We start from the raw sequence: 20,808 nt of genomic DNA on the forward strand, positions 1-20,808 counted from the left end.
TCCCAGCCGGCCAAAACCTCTCCTAACCCGGACGATGCTAGGCTAATTGTGCGCCGCCTCATGGGACTCCCGGGTTGCGGCCTGCTGCGACACAGCCTGGGCCTTAAATGTTACAAATTATACTGATAATGAGTACTTACAGTATGTACTCATAGTGAGAAGGAGTACTGAGGCCTACAGTTGTGTTTCTCCTCTGTGTCTCCAGCTCCCTACATGCAGTAAGTCCTTCCAGGAGGCTCAGAGTGAGCTAAACCATACTGCAGCTGAGCTCAACCACTCCGCAGGGGACGTGGTCCACTCCTCCCGGGGTACCAGCAGCCAGCTGGCCATGGCTTCTGGGAAATTTAGCGAGGACTTTGACGAGTTCTTGGACACTGGCATTGAGATGGCCGGACACACTCAAGTAGGTATCATTAACTGTAGAAGATCCCAACAGCCCCATATATCTGATTCGTCTCCCTGTGAAATAAATGTGGATGGTTGGTAGACAGTTTAGGTTAAATAGGATAAAATGAAAATGCCTCTGAGGTAGTCAAATGTTGAGTGATTTCAGATGTTTCTGTCACTTGAACACTTAAGCTATTTATATGTATTTGTTAATTAGACCTTTTCATCTAATTCACTTAGGTACATGATTATCCCCGAGAGCACTAACACGGTCAGACGTAAGGAGATCTTTGATGATCTTGTTCTGGTTATTTTGCTAATTAATTTGGATAGATCGTGTGAGAGTGCAGTTGATGTAGCATGACACACAGGCCTTAATCCGGTTGAAAGGGAATTGGCTGTCTGAGGTGGGGAACACGGTTCACTTGATGTCAATTTCATTGGCCATTCGAGAGCATAGACAGCGTGACTGTGTGGCAATAAGTACAGTTTCATTTTCCTGGAAAGAGGTGTCTCTCAAAAAACGTCATAAAATGTTTCTTGAAGGAACAGCTGAGTTGTATTGTGATGTTGTCTTTATAGTGCCAAGAGGACCAAATCGAAGTGATTGGCAACCTGAAGAACATCTCCATGGCATCCAGCAAGCTCCTTCTGGCAGCCAAGTCCCTGTCAGTGGATCCTGGAGCAGCTAACGCCAAGAACCTGTTAGCTGCTGCTGCAAGGTGAGGCCACTCAATATGGAGTTGAATGGCATTGTGTAAGGATGTCACAAGCTCGTGAGTATAAGGACGGTCTACGTTTGCACAAAGTAAGAGCGTAAGGAGTGGCTATAGTTAGCTAGTTAGAACAAAAAACATACTCAATATTCAGAGCCATTCTGATCCAGTTTCCAATCAAAGCCACCCATGTACTGCAACATCTGCTGTGACTGTGGTTGTATGGCCCTCCTCACAGCATGCTGCTAGGCTGAGAGATAGACAGAGATAGTATGGTAGAATCCCTCCTGCTGGAGACATGGCAGGCAGCTGGCCGCACTGGGATTTTAGCCTGACTGACTTCCCTCTCTTTAATTAGGCAGATGGATGGAAGCCATGGCTGGAGCTTGTCTGTGATCACTGAGGCTGAGCGTGGCCTCGACACTCCTGTGCAGTGTTAAATTGTCACAGGGAGATAGGGGCAATGGGCTCTGCCATGCGTGTGTAAAGTAAAAGGCTGAGAGTGTGTGCTGTGTGTACATGTGGAAAGAGATGTGAGAGCTAAAAAGCCCTATGCTGCTGCCCTTGTGTTTCAGAACGGTGACAGAGAGTATTAACCAGCTCATCACACTGTGTACCCAGCAGGCACCGGGCCAGAAGGAGTGTGACAACGCTCTAAGAGAACTGGAGGTAGCCTTTTTACCAAACACTACACAGACCTTTTTATGTTCAGGCTAGATAATGTTTATTTCAGTCTCGACAAAATAAAGGGTTTTGATGTAAACGTTTTTTTCCCCCCTTTTTTACCAATGTTTTACCAGTACATATCATTCAGGATGGATGAAATGGGATGATATTTAATGTCTGAATGAGATGCATGTCGCTGTGGGTTTCTGTGTGGACATTATTGTATGCACAGCAGTGCTCTGTCTCTATGGGAAATAATGACCAAGTCATTTACTTCCTCTGTTCCTTCAGCCCACGTCCCCTCCTCTTCACCCGCTCTGAAAATTGTTACCTGTCTCTGTCTTTATCCATCCATCAACAGAGTCTGCTCAACATTTAATGACAGTCCCCATTCATTTCTACCCCTTGAGTAACACTAATGATACTGTTATGTAACTAACAGATCTGTGGTTTCTTTTCCAAGTAATGACTATAAGTTAAAGATTAACATGGCTTCAAAACAGTCAGATTAAAAACAGTTGGGCTTGTTTTTCATATAGCACACATTTTACTGCCCCAACACTGTAGGTATCAGATTGGTAAAGTGGTTTGTGCTGTCCTTATTGTTGAGCCCCTCTCCCTCTGTGTACAGGCTGTGAGAGGGTTGCTGGACAACCCCAGTGAGCCTGTCAGTGAGCTCTCCTACTTTGACTGCATCGAGAGTGTCATGGAGAACTCAAAGGTAAAGCCTTACAAAACAATCACATGCACCATAGACTTTAAATTGCAGTAAACTTACAGTTTATTTCCATTTCTCCATGTACAGGTTCTTGGAGAGTCCATGGCGGGGATTTCCCAGCACTGTAAGACGGGCGACGTGCCAGCGTTTGGGCATTGCGTGGGAGTGGCATCCAAGGCCCTGTGTGGGTTGACGGAGGCGGCTGGACAGGTGAGATCCCAACCTAGCACTGACGTGTACTGCCTGGAGCTTCCAGCCTCCCTCCCACTCCTTCCTGCTATCAGTCCTGGGCCTGGGTCTGGCACACAACCAACAGTCTCTATCAGCTCTAAACCTCCGTTCATGTTTAATAACAGCAGCTAGCTGTTTCTCTAAAGCAGAAACTAAGCCATGAGCATTCCTCTCACCCGCTGTTCATGTTTAATAACAGCAGCTAGCTGTCTCTATAAAGCAGAAACTAAGCCATGAGCATTCCTCTCACCCGCTGTTCATGTTTAATAACAGCAGCTAGCTGTCTCTCTAAAGCAGAAACTAAGCCATGAGCATTCCTCTCACCCTCTGTTCATGTTTAATAACAGAATATTTCTCCTTAACATAAACTAAAGCTATGTGGCATTCCTCTTTTCTCTTTCTCCTTCTCTCCACACTGCAGGCATCCTACCTGGTGGGTGTGTCTGATCCAAACAGCCAATCGGGTCATGAGGGGCTGGTGGATCCCATCCAGTTTGCCCGGGCCAACCAAGCTATTCAGATGGCCTGTCAAAACCTGGTGGACCCTGCCAGCAGCCCTTCTCAGGTGAGAAGACCGATGTAGTGGGACACATACAGGGACATTTGTTGACGTATTTAGTCTATTATACGAATAGTTACTTGGTCAATTTGAACATCAACGTAACATCAAACGTCTTCTCAACATACGCCTCTTTAGAGAAATGTCCCATGTTTATACTGCTTTGTTTGTCGTTTGTTTGTGTGTTTGGCTGTTTGTTAGGTTCTGTCCGCAGCAACAATTGTAGCCAAGCATACCTCAGCTCTTTGCAATGCCTGCCGCCTGGCCTCGTCCAAGACATCCAACCCTGTGGCCAGGAGACACTTTGTTCAGTCTGCCAAAGAAGTTGCAAACACCACGGCCAACCTTGTCAAAACTATAAAGGTATGTGTTCTCTCTGCCGTGGTCCAGTCATAAATGGGAGTCTTGTCCTTTGTACCTTCAGCAACACTAGATTAATTAATGTTCTCTGTTTCCAATTAAAATAGTTACACAATTCAGACATATTTCTTCATTACTAATGATGTATCTGCATTGGGGTGTTGGCTTAGGGCAGGGGTACTCGAGTACTATTTGAGAAGGTCCGGTGACACACATTTCCTAGGTGGCAAAGGTCCAGATGGGTAATTACATTTATCGGCATAGTAACAAACCCCCACCTCGTAACCCATGTGACCCCAAACTGTTCACACCCATCTTGTTGGCAGAGAGAACATTTTGCTAATTTAAAGCTAATTTCCTGCAATTCTACCCTTTCTTCCATGACTTATGTGTGTTTATATGATACCGGGGTCAAAGCCTGACCTAGAACATAATTATTATTTTAAAATGATTTTCATTTGTTTCCGGACCTGCTTTCCGTATTGACCCCGCTCTGGGTCCAGATCCGGTCCACCAGTTGAGTATGGGGGACTTAGGGCATGTCCTGTTATTTTCCTCCAGGCCTTGGATGGTAACTTCTCAGAGGAGAACAGAGACAGGTGCCGTGTTGCTACAACTCCACTCATCGAAGCTGTAGAGAATCTATCCACATTTGCCTCCAACCCAGAGTTTGCTAGTATCCCTGCACAGATCAGCAATGAGGTTCGTATAGCTGCTTGTTCAGGGGGTGACTTTTGTATTGTGCGATACAGCAGTGCATTCGGAAAGTATTCAGACCCCTTTACTTTTTCCACATTGTGTTGCGTTACAGCCTTATTCTAAAATGGATTAAATAAACATTTTCCTCATTAATCTACAGACAATGCCCCATAATGACAAAGTGAAAACAGGTATTTAGACATTTTTGCAAATGTATTAAAAATAAAAAACAGAAATACCTTATTTACATTGGGGGATCCATAATAAATACAAATACATCAGTATTCAGACCCTTTGCTATGAGACTCGAAATTGAGCTCAGGTGCATCCTGTTTCCATTGATCATCCTGGAGATGTTTCTACAACTTGATTGGAGTCCACCTGTGGTGACATGATTTGGAAAGGCACATACCTCTATATAAAAAACCAAGCCATGAGGTCGAAGGAATTGTCTGTAGAGCTTCGTGACAGGATTGTGTCGAGGCACAGATCTGGGGAAGGGTACCAAAACATTTCTGCAGCATTGAAGGTCCCCAAGAACACAGTGGGCTCCATTCATAAATGGAAGTTCCTAGAGCTGGCTGCCTGGCCAAAGGGAGCAATTGGGGGAGGAGCAATATTCAGGAAGGTGTAGAGCTCTGGAGAGACCTGAAAATAGCTGTGCAGAGCTTGAGAGGATCTGCAGAGACGAATGGGAGGAACTCCCCAAATACAGGTGTGCCAAGCTTGTAGCGTCATACCCAAGAAGACTTGAGGCTGTATTCGCTACCAAAGGTGCTTCAACAAAGTACTGAGTAAAGGGTCTGAATACTTACATAAATGTGATATTTTTTATTTATTTTTTTAATCAATTTGCAAACATTTCTAAAAATGTGTTTTTGCTTTGTCGTTATGGGGTATTGTGTGTATTTTGATGAGGGGAAAAAACAATTATTTTTAGAATAAGGCTGTAACTTAACAAAATGTGTAAAAAGTCAAGGGATCTGTATGTAAGCTCTTCAATGAAAATGAAAATGCAGGTGTTGCTCAGAGGGCATTTTTTTGATCTCCTACGAGGTTTCTTTAGCATATATTGTCACATTTGTTTTATTTGTCTGATTCCTCATATATGAAATGGCAAAGCTACCCCTACAGTATCCATGAATACATTGGTAACTACGGCATTCAAGCCTCTTGAAATAGAACCTCAAATATAGAGCCAGCACAGAGTTGTTTCTCCAGGAAAGCTTGGGGAATTGGTTTGATATACCATTTCTCTCTAGTTTATTTGATGTGGCTCAAGGAGAAATGTTGTGTATTTTATGTTAGTCTAGCAGAAAGAGTCCTCACACAGCCCTGAAAGCTTTATGACTTTAATATGTTGGAGGGCAGTGTTTAACCGCTCTCTCGCAGCACAGCTGCTCTAATCTTCAGCTTGTTAATCTAATTGTCGAGGGAGGCTTTGGCTGGCATCTTAAAGACTGAAGGTGTGCCTCTGCGTCTCCGTGTAAAGCTGGGTCTCTAATCTCATCCCCCCTGTGATACGCGGCTCTGATTACACCTTTGATCCATCAGAAGTTGGGCTGAATAATAAGAGATCAGGGACAGCTGTGTAGTGTGTTGCTATTCAGCTGTTCTGTTAGTTAGAACACCACAGGTTAAAGATCTTCTATCAACTCCACTGTCCTCCCCTCCCACCCTCTCTTCCATGTCCAGGGCTCGGCAGCCCAGGAGCCCATCGTGCGTTCAGCCAGCTCCATGCTGGACAGCTCCACCCTGCTCCTGGAGACCGCCCGCTCACTCATCATCAACCCCAAAGACCCGCCCACCTGGTCCATCCTGGCTGGGCACTCCCGCACCGTCTCCGACTCCATCAAGAGCCTCATCACCTCCATCAGGTCAGCACTGACCCCTCTGGTAATAAACTATGGTGCTCTGGATATTATTATGTTGAGGCCGAGGGGGGAGTTCAGCTAGCTCTGGGTAAGTGTCGGTTCGACTGAGCAGTGCGTTGTCATGGTAATTTATGGTGGCTGGGTTTCCACCTCCCATGTATTATGAAGAGGAACGCTCTAGGGCATTATAAAGATGAATAGGTAGAGTTCCGTGGAGGATCTGCTGTGCTGCTGATGCTGGTTACAAAGCTTTCTTATATTGAGAAAGTCCCTCCTGCTGTTATGAATTGAGGATTCTCTCCTCATTATCTCACACACACACACAGACAGTAAATTGCCCCTCAGCTCCAGCACATTTTGCATCTGGTCAACCTCTAGAGACCATGCACCTACTGTAGTATACAATGCATTCGTAAAGTATTCAGACCCCTTGTCTTTTTCCACATTGTTACGTTACAGCCTTATTCGAAAATGTATTAAATAAACATTTTCCTCTTCAATCTACACACAATACCCCATAGTGAAAACGGGTATTTAGACATTTTTGCAAATGTATAAAAAATAAAAAACAGATAACATATTTCATTATTCAGACCCTTTGCTATGAGACTCAAATTCGAGCTCAGGTGCATCCTGTTTCCATTGATCATCCCAGAAATATTTCTACAACTTGGTTGGAGTCCACCTGTGGTCAATTCAATTGATTGTACATGATTTGGCTCCGAGACATGATTGTGTCAAGGCACAGATCTAATCCATTTTAGAATAAGGTTTTAATGTAGCAAAATGTGGAGAAAGTCCAGGAGCTCTTGAATGCGCTACATGATTTCCCTTCTTTGAGGTCCTGTAAAACTGCATTGATAACCTGCTTGTAGAAGTACTGCCTTGTTCATATGCTTTGATTCGGTCTTATGTAGCAACATTTGAAATTGTGTTTTTTACATTGGATAAAAACAGAGACACAGAGCTACAAAATGGTATATCACACACTGCATTTGAGGAACAATGAGAAAGTAATTCTGCTTTGAAAGTTGATAAACTTGTAAACCTCACTTTTGAGGAAATGGCCTTTGAATATTTTGGTACCTATTGGAGAGCTCTACTTTGTCTACACCCATTCAGCATCGTTCACACCCTCTTCAGCTTTAGCTCCACCAATCTCTTTAAGGGTTGATCCAAGCATTCTGTCCTAATAACAGCAGTCAAGCACCCAAGCTAACTGGCTAACAGTTGTCACAGTGACAATCTATTAAGATGGACACTTGCATGAATCTGCAGGTAGCTAACCATCCAGGTTTAATGTTAGCTAGTTTGAAGATGTAATCCAAAGACAGGTGTTTTCTCCATCTCCTAAGATATCATACTCTAATTCCACTGATTTCAAAACTCGGTCCTCCAGAAAGTGGAGAGCAACACTGATGCAGTTCTATGGGCAATATATATATATATTTTTAAGCCGCGTCAGACAGGATTACCTACAAATACTAACTTGCTCAAATAGAGAGAAGCATGCTATATGACAGACCAATCCAAACTCATCTCTCGGTATGTCCAGCCCACTCATTAGCCAATCATGGCTAGCGGGATGGTTGCTTTTTTTTTCTGTTGCTAAACCAACAAGGCTCATAATTTAACAAGTTTGTTATTAAGGCACATGGAAGTTCACATGTTCCAGAAGGCATTTCTGACCAAAAAGCGCATTTGGATTATGTTCAAATGGCTCTCATGTGAAGTAGTGACCCATGACATACGCCTAGTTTCCTGAAACGGGTCACATATGTATCATGATTAGGGCTGCAAAGCTATTGTTAATTTAATATATCTTTGGTTATTTTGATAAGTAACTGAACATCTATGGTAACTTTGGTCATTTATACTTGAATAACTTTTTTTTAAATGTATTCATATATAGTTTACATTTCTTTTTTATATCTGTGTCCAAATTGTCAATGAGTTTCTAGTAGATAGACCATATGGTTCAAGAGAAAATAGGCTAATTAATGAAAAAGCATCTAATCAACATTGGTATTATTTTCAATTAATTCTGCAACTCTTCCAACTACTGCCACCAGTTTGACGCAGAAACATTGACAACAAATACATATTGACATAGTAAAACAAATAAAGGTGTGTAAAAAAAAAAAAAAAGGTTATTTCATGATGAAACCCTCCTATTTAACACCAATGGTTTTCACTAAGTTGGTTTATATTTAGGATAATGTTTTACAGCGTTGTCATATTTTTATTTGTTTTGATATTATCTTATTTAATTGTTTCATATATTTTACATGTGATAACACCACACAGGGGGCCAGAGATAATTACAGACACCTGTGATAATCTGAAGTTCCCAAAAGGGCCACTAGATGTCTTGTGATAACTTACATAAAATCCTTGAAAGATACTGTTCCAATATTCTGGTACATTTACATTTACATTTAAGTCATTTAGCAGACGCTCTTATCCAGAGCGACTTACAAATTGGTGCGTGCACCTTATGACATCCAGTGGAACAGCCACTTTACAATAGTGCATCTAAATCTTTTAAGGGGGGTGAGTAGGATTGCTTTATCCTATCCTAGGTATTCCTTAAAGAGGTGGGGTTTCAGGTGTCTCCGGAAGGTGGTGATTGACTCCGCTGTCCTGGCGTCGTGAGGGAGTTTGTTCCACCATTGGGGGGCCAGAGCAGCGAACAGTTTTGACTGGGCTGAGCGGGAACTGTACTTCCTCAGTGGTAGGGAGGCGAGCAGGCCAGAGGTGGATGAACGCAGTGCCCTTGTTTGGGTGTAGGGCCTGATCAGAGCCTGGAGGTACTGAGGTGCCGTTCCCCTCACAGCTCCGTAGGCAAGCACCATGGTCTTGTAGCGGATGCGAGCTTCAACTGGAAGCCAGTGGAGAGAGCGGAGGAGTGGGGTGACGTGAGAGAACTTGGGAAGGTTGAACACCAGACGGGCTGCGGCGTTCTGGATGAGTTGTAGGGGTTTAGTGGCACAGGCAGGGAGCCCAGCCAACAGCGAGTTGCAGTAATCCAGACGGGAGATGACAAGTGCCTGGATTAGGACCTGCGCCGCTTCCTGTGTGAGGCAGGGTCGTACTCTGCGGATGTTGTAGAGCATGAACCTACAGGAGCGGGCCACCGCCTTGATGTTAGTTGAGAACGACAGGGTGTTGTCCAGGATCACGCCAAGGTTCTTAGCGCTCTGGGAGGAGGACACAATGGAGTTGTCAACCGTGATGGCGAGATCATGGAACGGGCAGTCCTTCCCGGGAGGAAGAGCAGCTCCGTCTTGCCGAGGTTCAGCTTGAGGTGGTGATCCGTCATCCACACTGATATGTCTGCCAGACATGCAGAGATGCGATTCGCCACCTGGTCATCAGAAGGGGGAAAGGAGAAGATTAATTGTGTGTCGTCTGCATAGCAATGATAGGAGAGACCATGTGAGGTTATGACAGAGCCAAGTGACTTGGTGTATAGCGAGAATAGGAGAGGGCCTAGAACAGAGCCCTGGGGGACGCCAGTGGTGAGAGCGCGTGGTGAGGAGACAGATTCTCGCCACGCCACCTGGTAGGAGCGACCTGTCAGGTAGGACGCAATCCAAGCGTGGGCCGCGCCGGAGATGCCCAACTCGGAGAGGGTGGAGAGGAGGATCTGATGGTTCACAGTATCGAAGGCAGCCGATAGGTCTAGAAGGATGAGAGCAGAGGAGAGAGAGTTAGCTTTAGCAGTGCGGAGCGCCTCCGTGATACAGAGAAGAGCAGTCTCAGTTGAATGACTAGTCTTGAAACCTGACTGATTTGGATCAAGAAGGTCATTCTGAGAGAGATAGCGGGAGAGCTGGCCAAGGACGGCACGTTCAAGAGTTTTGGCTAGAAAAGAAAGAAGGGATACTGGTCTGTAGTTGTTGACATCGGAGGGATCGAGTGTAGGTTTTTTCAGAAGGGGTGCAACTCTCGCTCTCTTGAAGACGGAAGGGACGTAGCCAGCGGTCAGGGATGAGTTGATGAGCGAGGTGAGGTAAGGGAGAAGGTCTCCGGAAATGGTCTGGAGAAGAGAGGAGGGGATAGGGTCAAGCGGGCAGGTTGTTGGGCGGCCAGCCGTCACAAGACGCGAGATTTCATCTGGAGAGAGAGGGGAGAAAGAGGTCAGAGCACAGGGTAGGGCAGTGTGAGCAGAACCAGCGGTGTCGTTTGACTTAGCAAACGAGGATCGGATGTCGTCGACCTTCTTTTCAAAATGGTTGACGAAGTCATCTGCAGAGAGGGAGGGGGAGGAGGATTCAGGAGGGAGGAGAAGGTGGCAAAGAGCTTCCTAGGGTTAGAGGCAGATGCTTGGAATTTAGAGTGGTAGAAAGTGGCTTTAGCAGCAGAGACAGAAGAGGAAAATGTAGAGAGGAGGGAGTGAAAGGATGCCAGGTCCGCAGGGAGGCGAGTTTTCCTCCATTTCCGCTCGGCTGCCCGGAGCCCTATTACTGGTTTCCAGTAATATACCCTCACTTTGCAACCCTAACTGTGATGCTACATTCATAACCTGCTTGTAAAAGTACTGCCTTGTTCCTATGTATCATGATACTGTTAGGGACAAGGCACCAGGGCAGAGGGAGTGTGACTACTCCATTGATAACATCAACAAGTGTATCCGGGACATCGAGCAGGCTTCTCTAGCTGCTGTCGGACAGAGCCTACAGGGATGTAGGGATGACATCTCTTTAGAAGTAAGTTCAAATGGTCAATATAATTGGTTTCTTGAGCTTTCATTTTCAGTTTCCACTTCATAATTCTTTGCCACTCCCCCAGGCTTTGCAAGAGCAGTTGACATCGTCGGTGCAGGAGATTGGACATCTCATCGATCCCATCAATACTGCAGCCAGGGGTGAAGCTGCCCAGCTGGGACACAAGGTACTCAGCTACGACAATTCCCCTATAGCAACCTTTTCTAAGTTAAGATCACGTTCACATGAACCTAATAAACATAGTTCTGTGGGAATGAGGTTTGTGCAGTATGCCTAATATTATCACAGCATGTTGGCTATATGCCTTGCCTGCCAATGTTGTTCTTCTCAGACCATATTCTATTTCAAAACTCAAGCTTTGATTACAAAATAGATCAGTCGGTAGCACTTGCAAGCATAAATTTAAATAATTAGCAAATCATTTGCTTTCTTATTTTACTGGACTGATGGTACCAGCATCTGATGGTCATGGTGCTTTCAAGACAACTGGGAACTCTGGGGGGAACTAAGTCAAATCATGATGTCGGTGATCTTCAGGTCTGAAAGCCGGAGGTCTGGAAAGATGCCAGAGTTTCTGACTTGGAATTCTGAGATGGATGCCAATGCCCCCCAAAATCCTGGCAGATCTCGTTTTTTCCCCTGAGTTCCCAGTTGTCTTGAACACACTGTAGTCAGAAGTTGGAGATTTACAAGTTCCCAGTTGTTAATCTCAGCAAAAGGAGGGAGAGCGCAGCAGAGTCTCTACTTCCTTTCCCCTGGTGAGACTGACCAGAGAGAGGGAATACCATCTTCCACCTGATGGTGTAACTCGAGTAGCACCGCATCTGCTTCATGCACACATTTATGTTGTTCCTGTGGCTAGAGAAAGTGAAATATTCCTCAAAATTAAAATAGACATGACAAGCTGCTAATAATAAAAGGGCAGGGCTATCGATACACTTGGCTACTCATTCATTGCAGCGCGAGTGGAAGTAGGTAGAAGCACGTTTTATATTTTGTAATAGTGTTGAATAAAAACTTTGACATGAACTCACTTTATAAAAACAACAGCTCTTTGCTGTATTCTTTGACAGTCTCTCTGTAGTCATGGTTTTAAAAGTTATTCAATCTTATGTAGGCTAGTATCAAATGTTACTGTGGCCGGGTTCATGGAAGCTCTGTAGGCACAGTGATTTGATTTGAGTTATCTGATTGGCCAGCGCAGTGGGGACACTCGATTTTTCCACAGGCGGAGTTTGACTTTTCAGACAAATGAAATGGTTCAAAATGGGAACATTTTGCTTACCCGGTTGGCAGGGCTTCTGAATCAAGTGCACCTACCGACAGCAGCACAACACGAATAAAATACACAAGCCTTTATCACAGCCTTTATCGTTGGCATTTCTACAGAAAAGTTTGGTGATCGACTAGGAATTCCTTGAAGATCGCTATCGACCGGTTGGTGACCACTGCCCTATAGGGAGAAATTCCTGTTTCCTAGATCCACTCCAATTATCCAATCTGTGTCTTATACTGTTACATGATACTGCTTCTCCCAGGTGACCCAGCTGGCCAGCTACTTTGAGCCACTGATTGTGGCGTCTGTTGGCCTGGCTTCTAAGATCATGGACCAACAGCAGCAGATGAACATCTTAGACCAGACTAAGACCCTGTCAGAGTCCGCCCTGCAGATGCTCTATGCAGCCAAGGAGGGAGGTGGAAATCCTAAGGTAATGTTACTGGGCACAAAGCCATGTTAGAGCAATGGAGCAGTACTAAATTAGTATGGATTTCTGTGCACCTTATTCTACAATATATCTTGTTTATTGTCGTGTGCATCGCCATGTATATTGATATGATGAAGATCTTTGAGTTTCACGATGGTCTGGTGGGTTTACTGCGTGTCCAGGCAGCCCACACCCACGACGCCATAGCAGAGGCTGTCCAGCTGATGAAGGAGGCGGTGGACGACATCATGGTGACGCTGAATGAGGCGGCCAGCGAAGGCGGCATGGTGGGAGGCATGGTGGAGGCTATTGCTGAGGCCATGGGCAGGGTGAGTGGGGGCTGGTGTACTATACAGCTGGGGGTGTCGTACTGTATAGTTGTGTGTGTACAGTGGTTCTTCCTTTAAAAGTCGTGGCGTACTGCAGCACAACTTGCGGGGTGCCACAGAATTTTAAGTGTAAAAACATGCCCCTCTAACTGACATTCATTAGTGAGAGGGATGGGAAGTGTCGGCTCCAGACCTCAGAACTGACAGCTGTCACTTATCCACTGGCTGTCACCCTCCATCCACTGTGATCTGTCAGTCTTGATGATGGCGCTCCTAATAATGAATTATATGTGATTGCCTGATTGCTTCTATCAGATGTTGGTCTCTACATGTTTCCACCCCAGTGAATTCCATTTCTACTTCTGCATTGAAACTAACACATCATCCGGCCTTTTGTGGATATCTGCATTCTGCAACATATTTATGCATAGAGTTCATTGAATAAATCAAATATAGGCAAGCCATATGTCTTTATAAATCAAATATTTATTCAAATGCGGGGTACATGCATGGTTGGTATTCATATGTGTAGATTATGTACAATAATAGGTAGCTAAAGTTAATATATTAAATTACTCATGGTTTTCCCTCTGCAGTTGAATGAGGGCACTCCCCCTGAACCAGAAGGATCCTTTGTGGATTACCAGACCACCATGGTGAAATACTCCAAGGCCATCGCCATCACAACTCAGGAGATGGTGAGCACAAACAACTACTCCCTGAATATGTCATTGTCCTTATATTAGTTTTTATATTATCCTTATTATCAAAACTCTAACATGTCATGTTATGGCCTTGTTCTGACTGTCTACAGATGACTAAGTCAGTGACATGTCCAGAGGAGCTGGGTGGCCTGGCCTCTCAGGTGACTGTAGACTACAGCCACTTAGCCCACCAAGGTCGGCTGGCAGCCGCCACCGCAGAACCAGAAGAGGTGAGAGGTCAGACAGTGCCTGTCAAAGCAGGAAACATTGTTAAAATATTGCATTATGAGCTCTAAGAAGGCATATGGAATGTGATTTTTCTGTGGTGCACCTATAGGCAAGCCCTATGTCTTTATAAGGCAACATATCAAAAGAGATTTGAATATGCTAGGAAATAAATATGCAGAAATATCACACAAAGTATTCATACCTCTTATTCTACATTTAGTTGTTTCAGCCTCAATTCACATTTATAAAATTGATTTCTCACATGATACCCCGTAATGACAAAGCAAAAACATGTTTTTATACATTTTTGAAAATCTATTGAAAATAAAATAGACTTATCTCATTTACATAAGTATTCACACCCCTGAGTCAATACTTAGTCGAAGCCCATTTGGCAGCGATTACATCTGAGTCGTTCTGCTCAAGTATATAAAGCCTTGTTTACATTGGCAGTTTGAGTGACTCAAATAAAAAAAAATGTGCATATCTGATTCTAATATGTTTTCAAATGGAATTGGGTGGTTTGAAGCCAGATACAAATCTGATTCCTGGCCATGCGACTTCTGTCTGAATGGACAAATCTGATTTATTTGCCCTCACATGGTTTTAAGATGTTTATTTGGCATATCTTGTTGCTTGGTAACTGGGTCATTCTATGAAAATAGTGGCTTTCTGAACAGCCAACTTTTACAAATTGTAATTCTTTTTTTAAATGTAAACTTATAGTCAGATATTAGTTAACATCTTAACATTATAAATCAACATAAATGACAGCTTAACATAATTGTATATTTTCATTACATTACATTAAAAAAAGCTTGTGCTGCCTTTTTGTCACTGGTGTTACCTATATTTTAGATGACAGTTCAGACTTTCTAGAATGCAATGAAACCAATGACAAACATGGGATTATTTCAAACAAATTTTATCAATTTATTAGTAATATTTTTAGTGACAAATCATTTCAGATTCCATAAAATGGGTTGATTTAATATGAACAATACAATGAAGGTTATTGGTTAACCTGTTAGTCCTATAGGGGCAATATTTCATTTTTGGATAAAAAGACGTGCCCGTTTTAAGCGCAATATTTTGTCACGAAAAGATGCTCGAATATGCTTGGAATTGATAGCTTTGGAAAGAAGACAGTCTTACGTTTCCAGAAATGCAAAGATTTTCACTGTGAGTCCCTTAGAACAAATGTTTCGGGCAAAACCAAGATGTATGACCAACCAGGAAATGCACAGGATTTCTGAGGCTACGTTTTCCATGATCGCCTTATATGGCTGTGAATGCGACAGGAATAAACGGACTCTTTCTCTTGTTTCCCCAAGGTCTCTGCAGCATTGTGACGTATTTGTAGGCATATCATTGGAAGATTGACCATAAGAGACTACATTTACCAGGTGTCCCGCTAGGTGTCTGCGTGCCAATTGGTGCGCAAAAGTCAGGTCCCGGTATTTTTCCATTCAAATCTCAGAACAAACCAGGCTACAAGGACGGTGCTTTCAATGGAGAGAAATATGACAAACCACCTTCAGGATTGATTCAAACAACGTTTTCCATGTTTCAGTAGATATTATGGAGTTAATTCGGAAAAAAGTTCGACATGTAGGTGACTGAATTTTCGGTTAGTTTCGGTAGCCATATGCATAGTAACAAAAGGGAACGATGTGTCCTACACAAGAATCTTTCAGGAAAAACTGGACATCTGCTATGTAACTGAGAGTCTCCTCATTGAAACATCTGAAGTTCTTCAAAGGTAAATTATTTTATTTGATTCCTTGGCTGGTTTTTGTGAATATGTTGCGTGCTAAATGCTAATGCTAACGCTAAGCTAGCTATCACCACTCTTACACAAATTAGTGATTTTCTCTGGTTCTAAAGCATATTTTGAAAATCTGAGACGACAGGATTGTTAAGAAAAGGCTAAGCTTGAGAACATGCATATTTATTTCGTTTCATTTGCGATTTTTAAAAATCGCTAACGTTGCATTATGCTAATGAGCTTGAGGCTGTAGTAACGATACCGCATGCGGGATGGGGCGGACTAAGAAAGATTATAAGATTAAGACCAAAATATGAAACCTATTGACTAAAATGTGTCTTTCATAACACAATAGATTTGTTGTCTGTAAAGATGTTATTTATTTATATATATATCGATTTCCACTTTAATATGCATGCAACATTATACAAACATGAAGTCCTACTGTCACACCTATCCACAAAACTACATCGGTTGTTTAACCTCTTGCTTCTACCTGAGACGCTTGCGTCCCAACTAGAGCTCTGGAAATGCAAATGCGCTACGCTAAATGCTAATAGTATTAGTTAAAACTCAAACGTTCATTAAAATACACATGCAGGGTATCGAATTAAAGCTACACTCGTTGTGAATCCAGGCAACAAGTCAGATTTTTAAAATGCTTTTCGGCGAAAGCATGAGAAGCTATTATCTGATAGCATGCACCAATACACTACAACACAAAAGCCACACAGGGGACGTAAACAAAATAATTAGCATTTCGGCGTTACACAAACCGCACAATAAAATAGAAAACAGTCCTTACCTTTCACCATCTTCTTTGTTGGCACTCCTAGATGTCCCATAAACACTATTGGGTCTTTATTTCGATTAAATCGGTCCATATAAAGCCTAGATATCGTTATATGTAGACTGTGTGATAAACAAAAAAAACATCGTTTCAAAACGTAACATTTTTTAAAATTCAAAAAGTCGACGATAAACTTTCACAAAACACTTCGAAATACTTTTGTAATGCAACTTTAGGTATTAGTAAACGTTAATAAGCGATAAAATTAATCAGGAGGCGATGTAAAGATCATTAGCTGTCCGTCTGGAAAAATGTCCGGCTAGAAACTCAACGAAAATATCCGGTCCTAGACCTGAAGAAATACGGTGCCTCGCATGTGTTTGACCAAGAAAAAACTCGAAGGGAAATGACAAGACTCTAGACACCGTGTGGAAGCTGTAGGTACTGCAACCTCAGTCAATTAATTGTGGTTCACCTTTATCAATGGGTTCAAGTAGCGCATGGATATATTTTCCCATTTTCAGTGATCAGTTTTTCCTGTGCTTTTCGATGTAAATGCCGTTCTGGTAAAGCCACAGCAGTGATTTAACCAGTTTTATAAACGTCTGAGTGTTTTCTATCCACACAGACTAAGCAAATGCATATACTATATTCCTGGCATGAGTAGCAGGGCGCTGAAATGTTGCGCGATTTTTAACAGAATGTTCAAAAAAGTAGAGGGTCGACTTAAGAGGTTAAAACAGTATATATCAATTCTCGTGCCGTGAAAAATATTGTGTAGGCCTACTTAAAGGGATAGTTCATCTGAATTACAAAATGACATATTGGTTTCCTTACCATATAAGCGGTCTATGGACAAGGTATGACAGCAATCAATGCTTTGGTTTTGTGCCACAAATGCAAAATAATTAGCATTTGAAACCGTGTCCAGGTAAACAAAAACATGGCTTGTCATACCTTGAACAAAGACTGCATACATGGTACACTGAAGATGGCGCCCGAAGAACATGGCTGACGTTTTACTTTCTCCCTACCAATTGACCAATTTTAATTTTTGTTTGCGTTTTGTGTAACTTATTTTTTTAACTTATTGTGTACATATTGTTGCTGGTACCGTCTCTTAAGACTGAAAATAACTTCCGGACATCAGAAAATTAGAAAAGCGATTACTCACCGCGGACTGGAAGAAACCTTTTCCTTTAACGAGTCCGACGAGAAGGATATCCTGCTTTCATTGGAACATGCCCATTGATGACCTACTATTAGCATTATCCTACCAACGGGACATTAACCTGTCTAGGACTGGAACCCCGTTCCACTAGCGGAACCCCTCGCCAACAGCCAATGAAATTGCAGGGCGCCAAATACAAATCAACAGAAATCTCATAAATCAAATTTCTCAAACATACAAGTATTAGGCACCATTTTAAAGATAAAAGTCTTGTTAATCCAGCCACTGTGTCTGATTTAAAAAATGCTTTAGAGCGAATGCTCCACAAACGAGTGTTAGGTCACAGAAAAACCCAGCCATTTTTCCAGCAAAAGAGAGGAGTCACAAAAAGCACAAATAGAGATAAAATTAATCACCAACCTTTGATGACACTCATAGGACTTCATATAACACAATACATGTATGTTTTGTTCGATAAAGTGCCTATTTATAACCAAAAATCAAATTTTACATTGGCGTGTTCAGTAGTTCCAAAACATGCAGTGATTTTGCAAAGAGCCACATCAATTCACAGAAATATTCATTATAAATGTTGATGAAAATTCAAGTGTTATGCATGGAACTTTAGATACACTTCTGTGTCAGATTTCAAAAAAACTTTACGGAAAAGCATACCATGCAATAATCTGAGTACGGAGCTCAGAGCCCAAACCAGCCAAAATAAATATCCGCCATGTTGCGCAGTCAACATTAGTCAGAAATAGCATTATAAATATTCACTTTCCTTTGATGATCTTCATCAGAATGCACTCCCAGGAATCCCAGTTCCACAATAAATGTTTGATTTGTCCGATAAAGTTCATCATTTATGTCCATATACCTCCTTTTGTTAGGGCGTTTGGTAAACAAATCCAAACGCGCATGCAACTTCCAGCGGAAAGGTCGGACGAAAATTCAAAAAAGTTATATTACTTGTCGTAGAAACATATCAAACTATGTATAGAATCAATCTTTAGGATGTTTTTATCATAAATGTTCAATAATGTTCCAACCAGAGAATTCCATTGTCTGTAGAAAAGCAATGGAACGAAAGCTACCTCTCATGTGAATGCGTGTAACTGAGCTCATGGCTGCTGGCAGACCTCTGACTCATTCCCCTCTCATTCAGCCCCCCTTCATAGTAGAAGCCTGAAACAATGTTCTAAAGACTGTTGACATATAGTGGAAGCCATAGGAAGTGCAAGATTACCAATATCCCACTATGTTCAATAGGGGCTGAGTTTAAAAACTACAATCCTCAGATTTCCCACTTCCTGTTTGATTTTTTTCTCAGGTTTTTGCCTGCCATATGAGTTCTGTTATTCTCACAAATCATTCAAACAGTTTTAGAGTAGAGTAGGAGGCAGTTTACTCTGGGCATGCTTTTCATCCAAAAGTGAAAATTCTGCCCCCTAGCCCAAACAAGTTAAAAACTGTAACATCTTATGTTTCACTGAGACGTGGCTGAACGAAGAAACAGACAATATAGAGCTGCCAGGATTTTCAATGCACCGGCAGAACAGAGACGCTACACCTGGTAAGACGGGGGTGTGTGTCTTTTTGTCAATAACAGCTGGTACATGATGTCTAATATTAAAGAAGTCTTGCTGTCGAGGTACACTACCTGTCAACCACACTATCTACCAAGAGTTCTCATCTGTATTATTTGTATCCTTCTATTTACCAACACAAAGCGAAGCAGGCACGAAAACCGTTCTCAACCAACTCTATAAGGCCATAAGCAAAGAAGATAATGCTCACCCAGAAGCGGCGCTCATAGTGGCCGGGGACTTTAATGCAGGCAAACTTAATTTCTTGACGCACCCATCCCGTTAGCGGGAACATTTTCATCAACATCCTCTGAATTGCAGAGCGCCAAATTCAAATTAAATTACAAAAAATATTACATTTTCATGAAATCACAAGTGCAATATAGCAAAACAGCTTTGCTTGTTGTTAATCCACCTGGCGTGTCAGATTTCGATAAAGCTTTTCGGCAAAAGCTATCCAGGCATTTATGTAAGCACATCTCTCTCAGTAGACAAAATATTACAAACAGTTAGCAGCCAAGTAGATTGGTCACGAAAGTCAGAAAAGCAATAAATTGAATCGCTTAACCTTTGAAGATCTTAGGATGTTTGCACTCACGAGACACCCAGTTACACAATAAATGTTCCTTTTGTTCCATAAAGATTATTTTTATATCCAAAATACCTCCATTTGTTTGGCACGTTATGTTCAGAAATCCACAGGCTCGAGTGGTCACGACATCGCAGACAAATTCCAAATGGTATCCGTAAAGTGCGTAGAAAGATGTCAAATGTTTTTTATAATCAATCCTCAGTTTGTTTTTACAATATATAATCGATATGTCAACCGGAATGTAGCTTCTTCCATAGGAGAGAGAGAGAAAATGACTGTTGCGCATGAAAAACTCTGCTGGCACCAGCCATCCACTGACGCAATGGGTTCTTTCTCGCTCATTTTTCAAAATAAAAGCCTGAAACTATGTCTAAAGACTGTGCACAGCTTGAGGAAGCCATAGGAAAAGGAATCTGGTTGATATCCCTTTAAATGGAGGCAAGGCATCCAATGGAACAGAGCTTTCAGGAAAAATAGCACTTGTTGGATTTTCCCCAGGTTTTCGCCTGCAATATCAGTTCTGTTATACTCACAGACAATATTTTGACAGTTTTGGAAACTTTAGAGTGTTTCTATCCTAATCTGACAATTATATGCATATTCTAGTTTCTGGGCCTGAGAAATAGGTAGTTTCAAATGGGTACGAAAATACTGCCCCCTACACTCAAGAAGGTAAATCAGTTTTACCTCATTTTTACCAGCATGTCACATGTAGTAGGGGCGGCAGGGTAGCCTAGTGGTTAGAGCGTTGGACTAGTAACCGGAAGGTTGCGAGTTCAAACCCCCGAGCTGACAAGGTACAAATCTGTCGTTCTGCCCCTGAACAGGCAGTTAACCCACTGTTCCTAGGCCGTCATTGAAAATAAGAATTTGTTCTTAACTGACTTGCCTGGTTAAATAAAAAATACACATACACTTAGGTTGGAGTCATTAAAACTAATTTTTCTACCACTCCACAAATTTCTTGTAAACAAACTATAGTTTTGGCAAG

The 20,808-nt window shown here is 42.4% G+C and overlaps 1 protein-coding gene across 1 annotated transcript in view; it reads left to right on the forward strand.

Moving 5' to 3' along the window:
- The window catches only part of LOC115109413 (talin-2), a 146,502-nt gene that overhangs the window by 108,922 nt on the left and 16,772 nt on the right, over nt 1-20,808 (forward strand). The window contains exons 29-43 of the mRNA XM_065009751.1: nt 206-403; nt 970-1,109; nt 1,679-1,772; nt 2,401-2,490; nt 2,575-2,697; nt 3,140-3,283; nt 3,479-3,640; nt 4,199-4,339; nt 6,032-6,213; nt 10,787-10,922; nt 11,005-11,106; nt 12,479-12,649; nt 12,829-12,975; nt 13,572-13,673; nt 13,790-13,909. Coding sequence (XP_064865823.1) covers nt 206-403; nt 970-1,109; nt 1,679-1,772; nt 2,401-2,490; nt 2,575-2,697; nt 3,140-3,283; nt 3,479-3,640; nt 4,199-4,339; nt 6,032-6,213; nt 10,787-10,922; nt 11,005-11,106; nt 12,479-12,649; nt 12,829-12,975; nt 13,572-13,673; nt 13,790-13,909 — 2,052 coding nt within the window. The remainder of the gene's footprint in view (nt 1-205; nt 404-969; nt 1,110-1,678; nt 1,773-2,400; nt 2,491-2,574; nt 2,698-3,139; nt 3,284-3,478; nt 3,641-4,198; nt 4,340-6,031; nt 6,214-10,786; nt 10,923-11,004; nt 11,107-12,478; nt 12,650-12,828; nt 12,976-13,571; nt 13,674-13,789; nt 13,910-20,808) is intronic.

The sequence above is a fragment of the Oncorhynchus nerka genome, linkage group LG25 (assembly GCF_034236695.1).
Source record: "Oncorhynchus nerka isolate Pitt River linkage group LG25, Oner_Uvic_2.0, whole genome shotgun sequence".
NCBI classification, from domain to species: Eukaryota; Metazoa; Chordata; class Actinopteri; order Salmoniformes; family Salmonidae; genus Oncorhynchus; species Oncorhynchus nerka.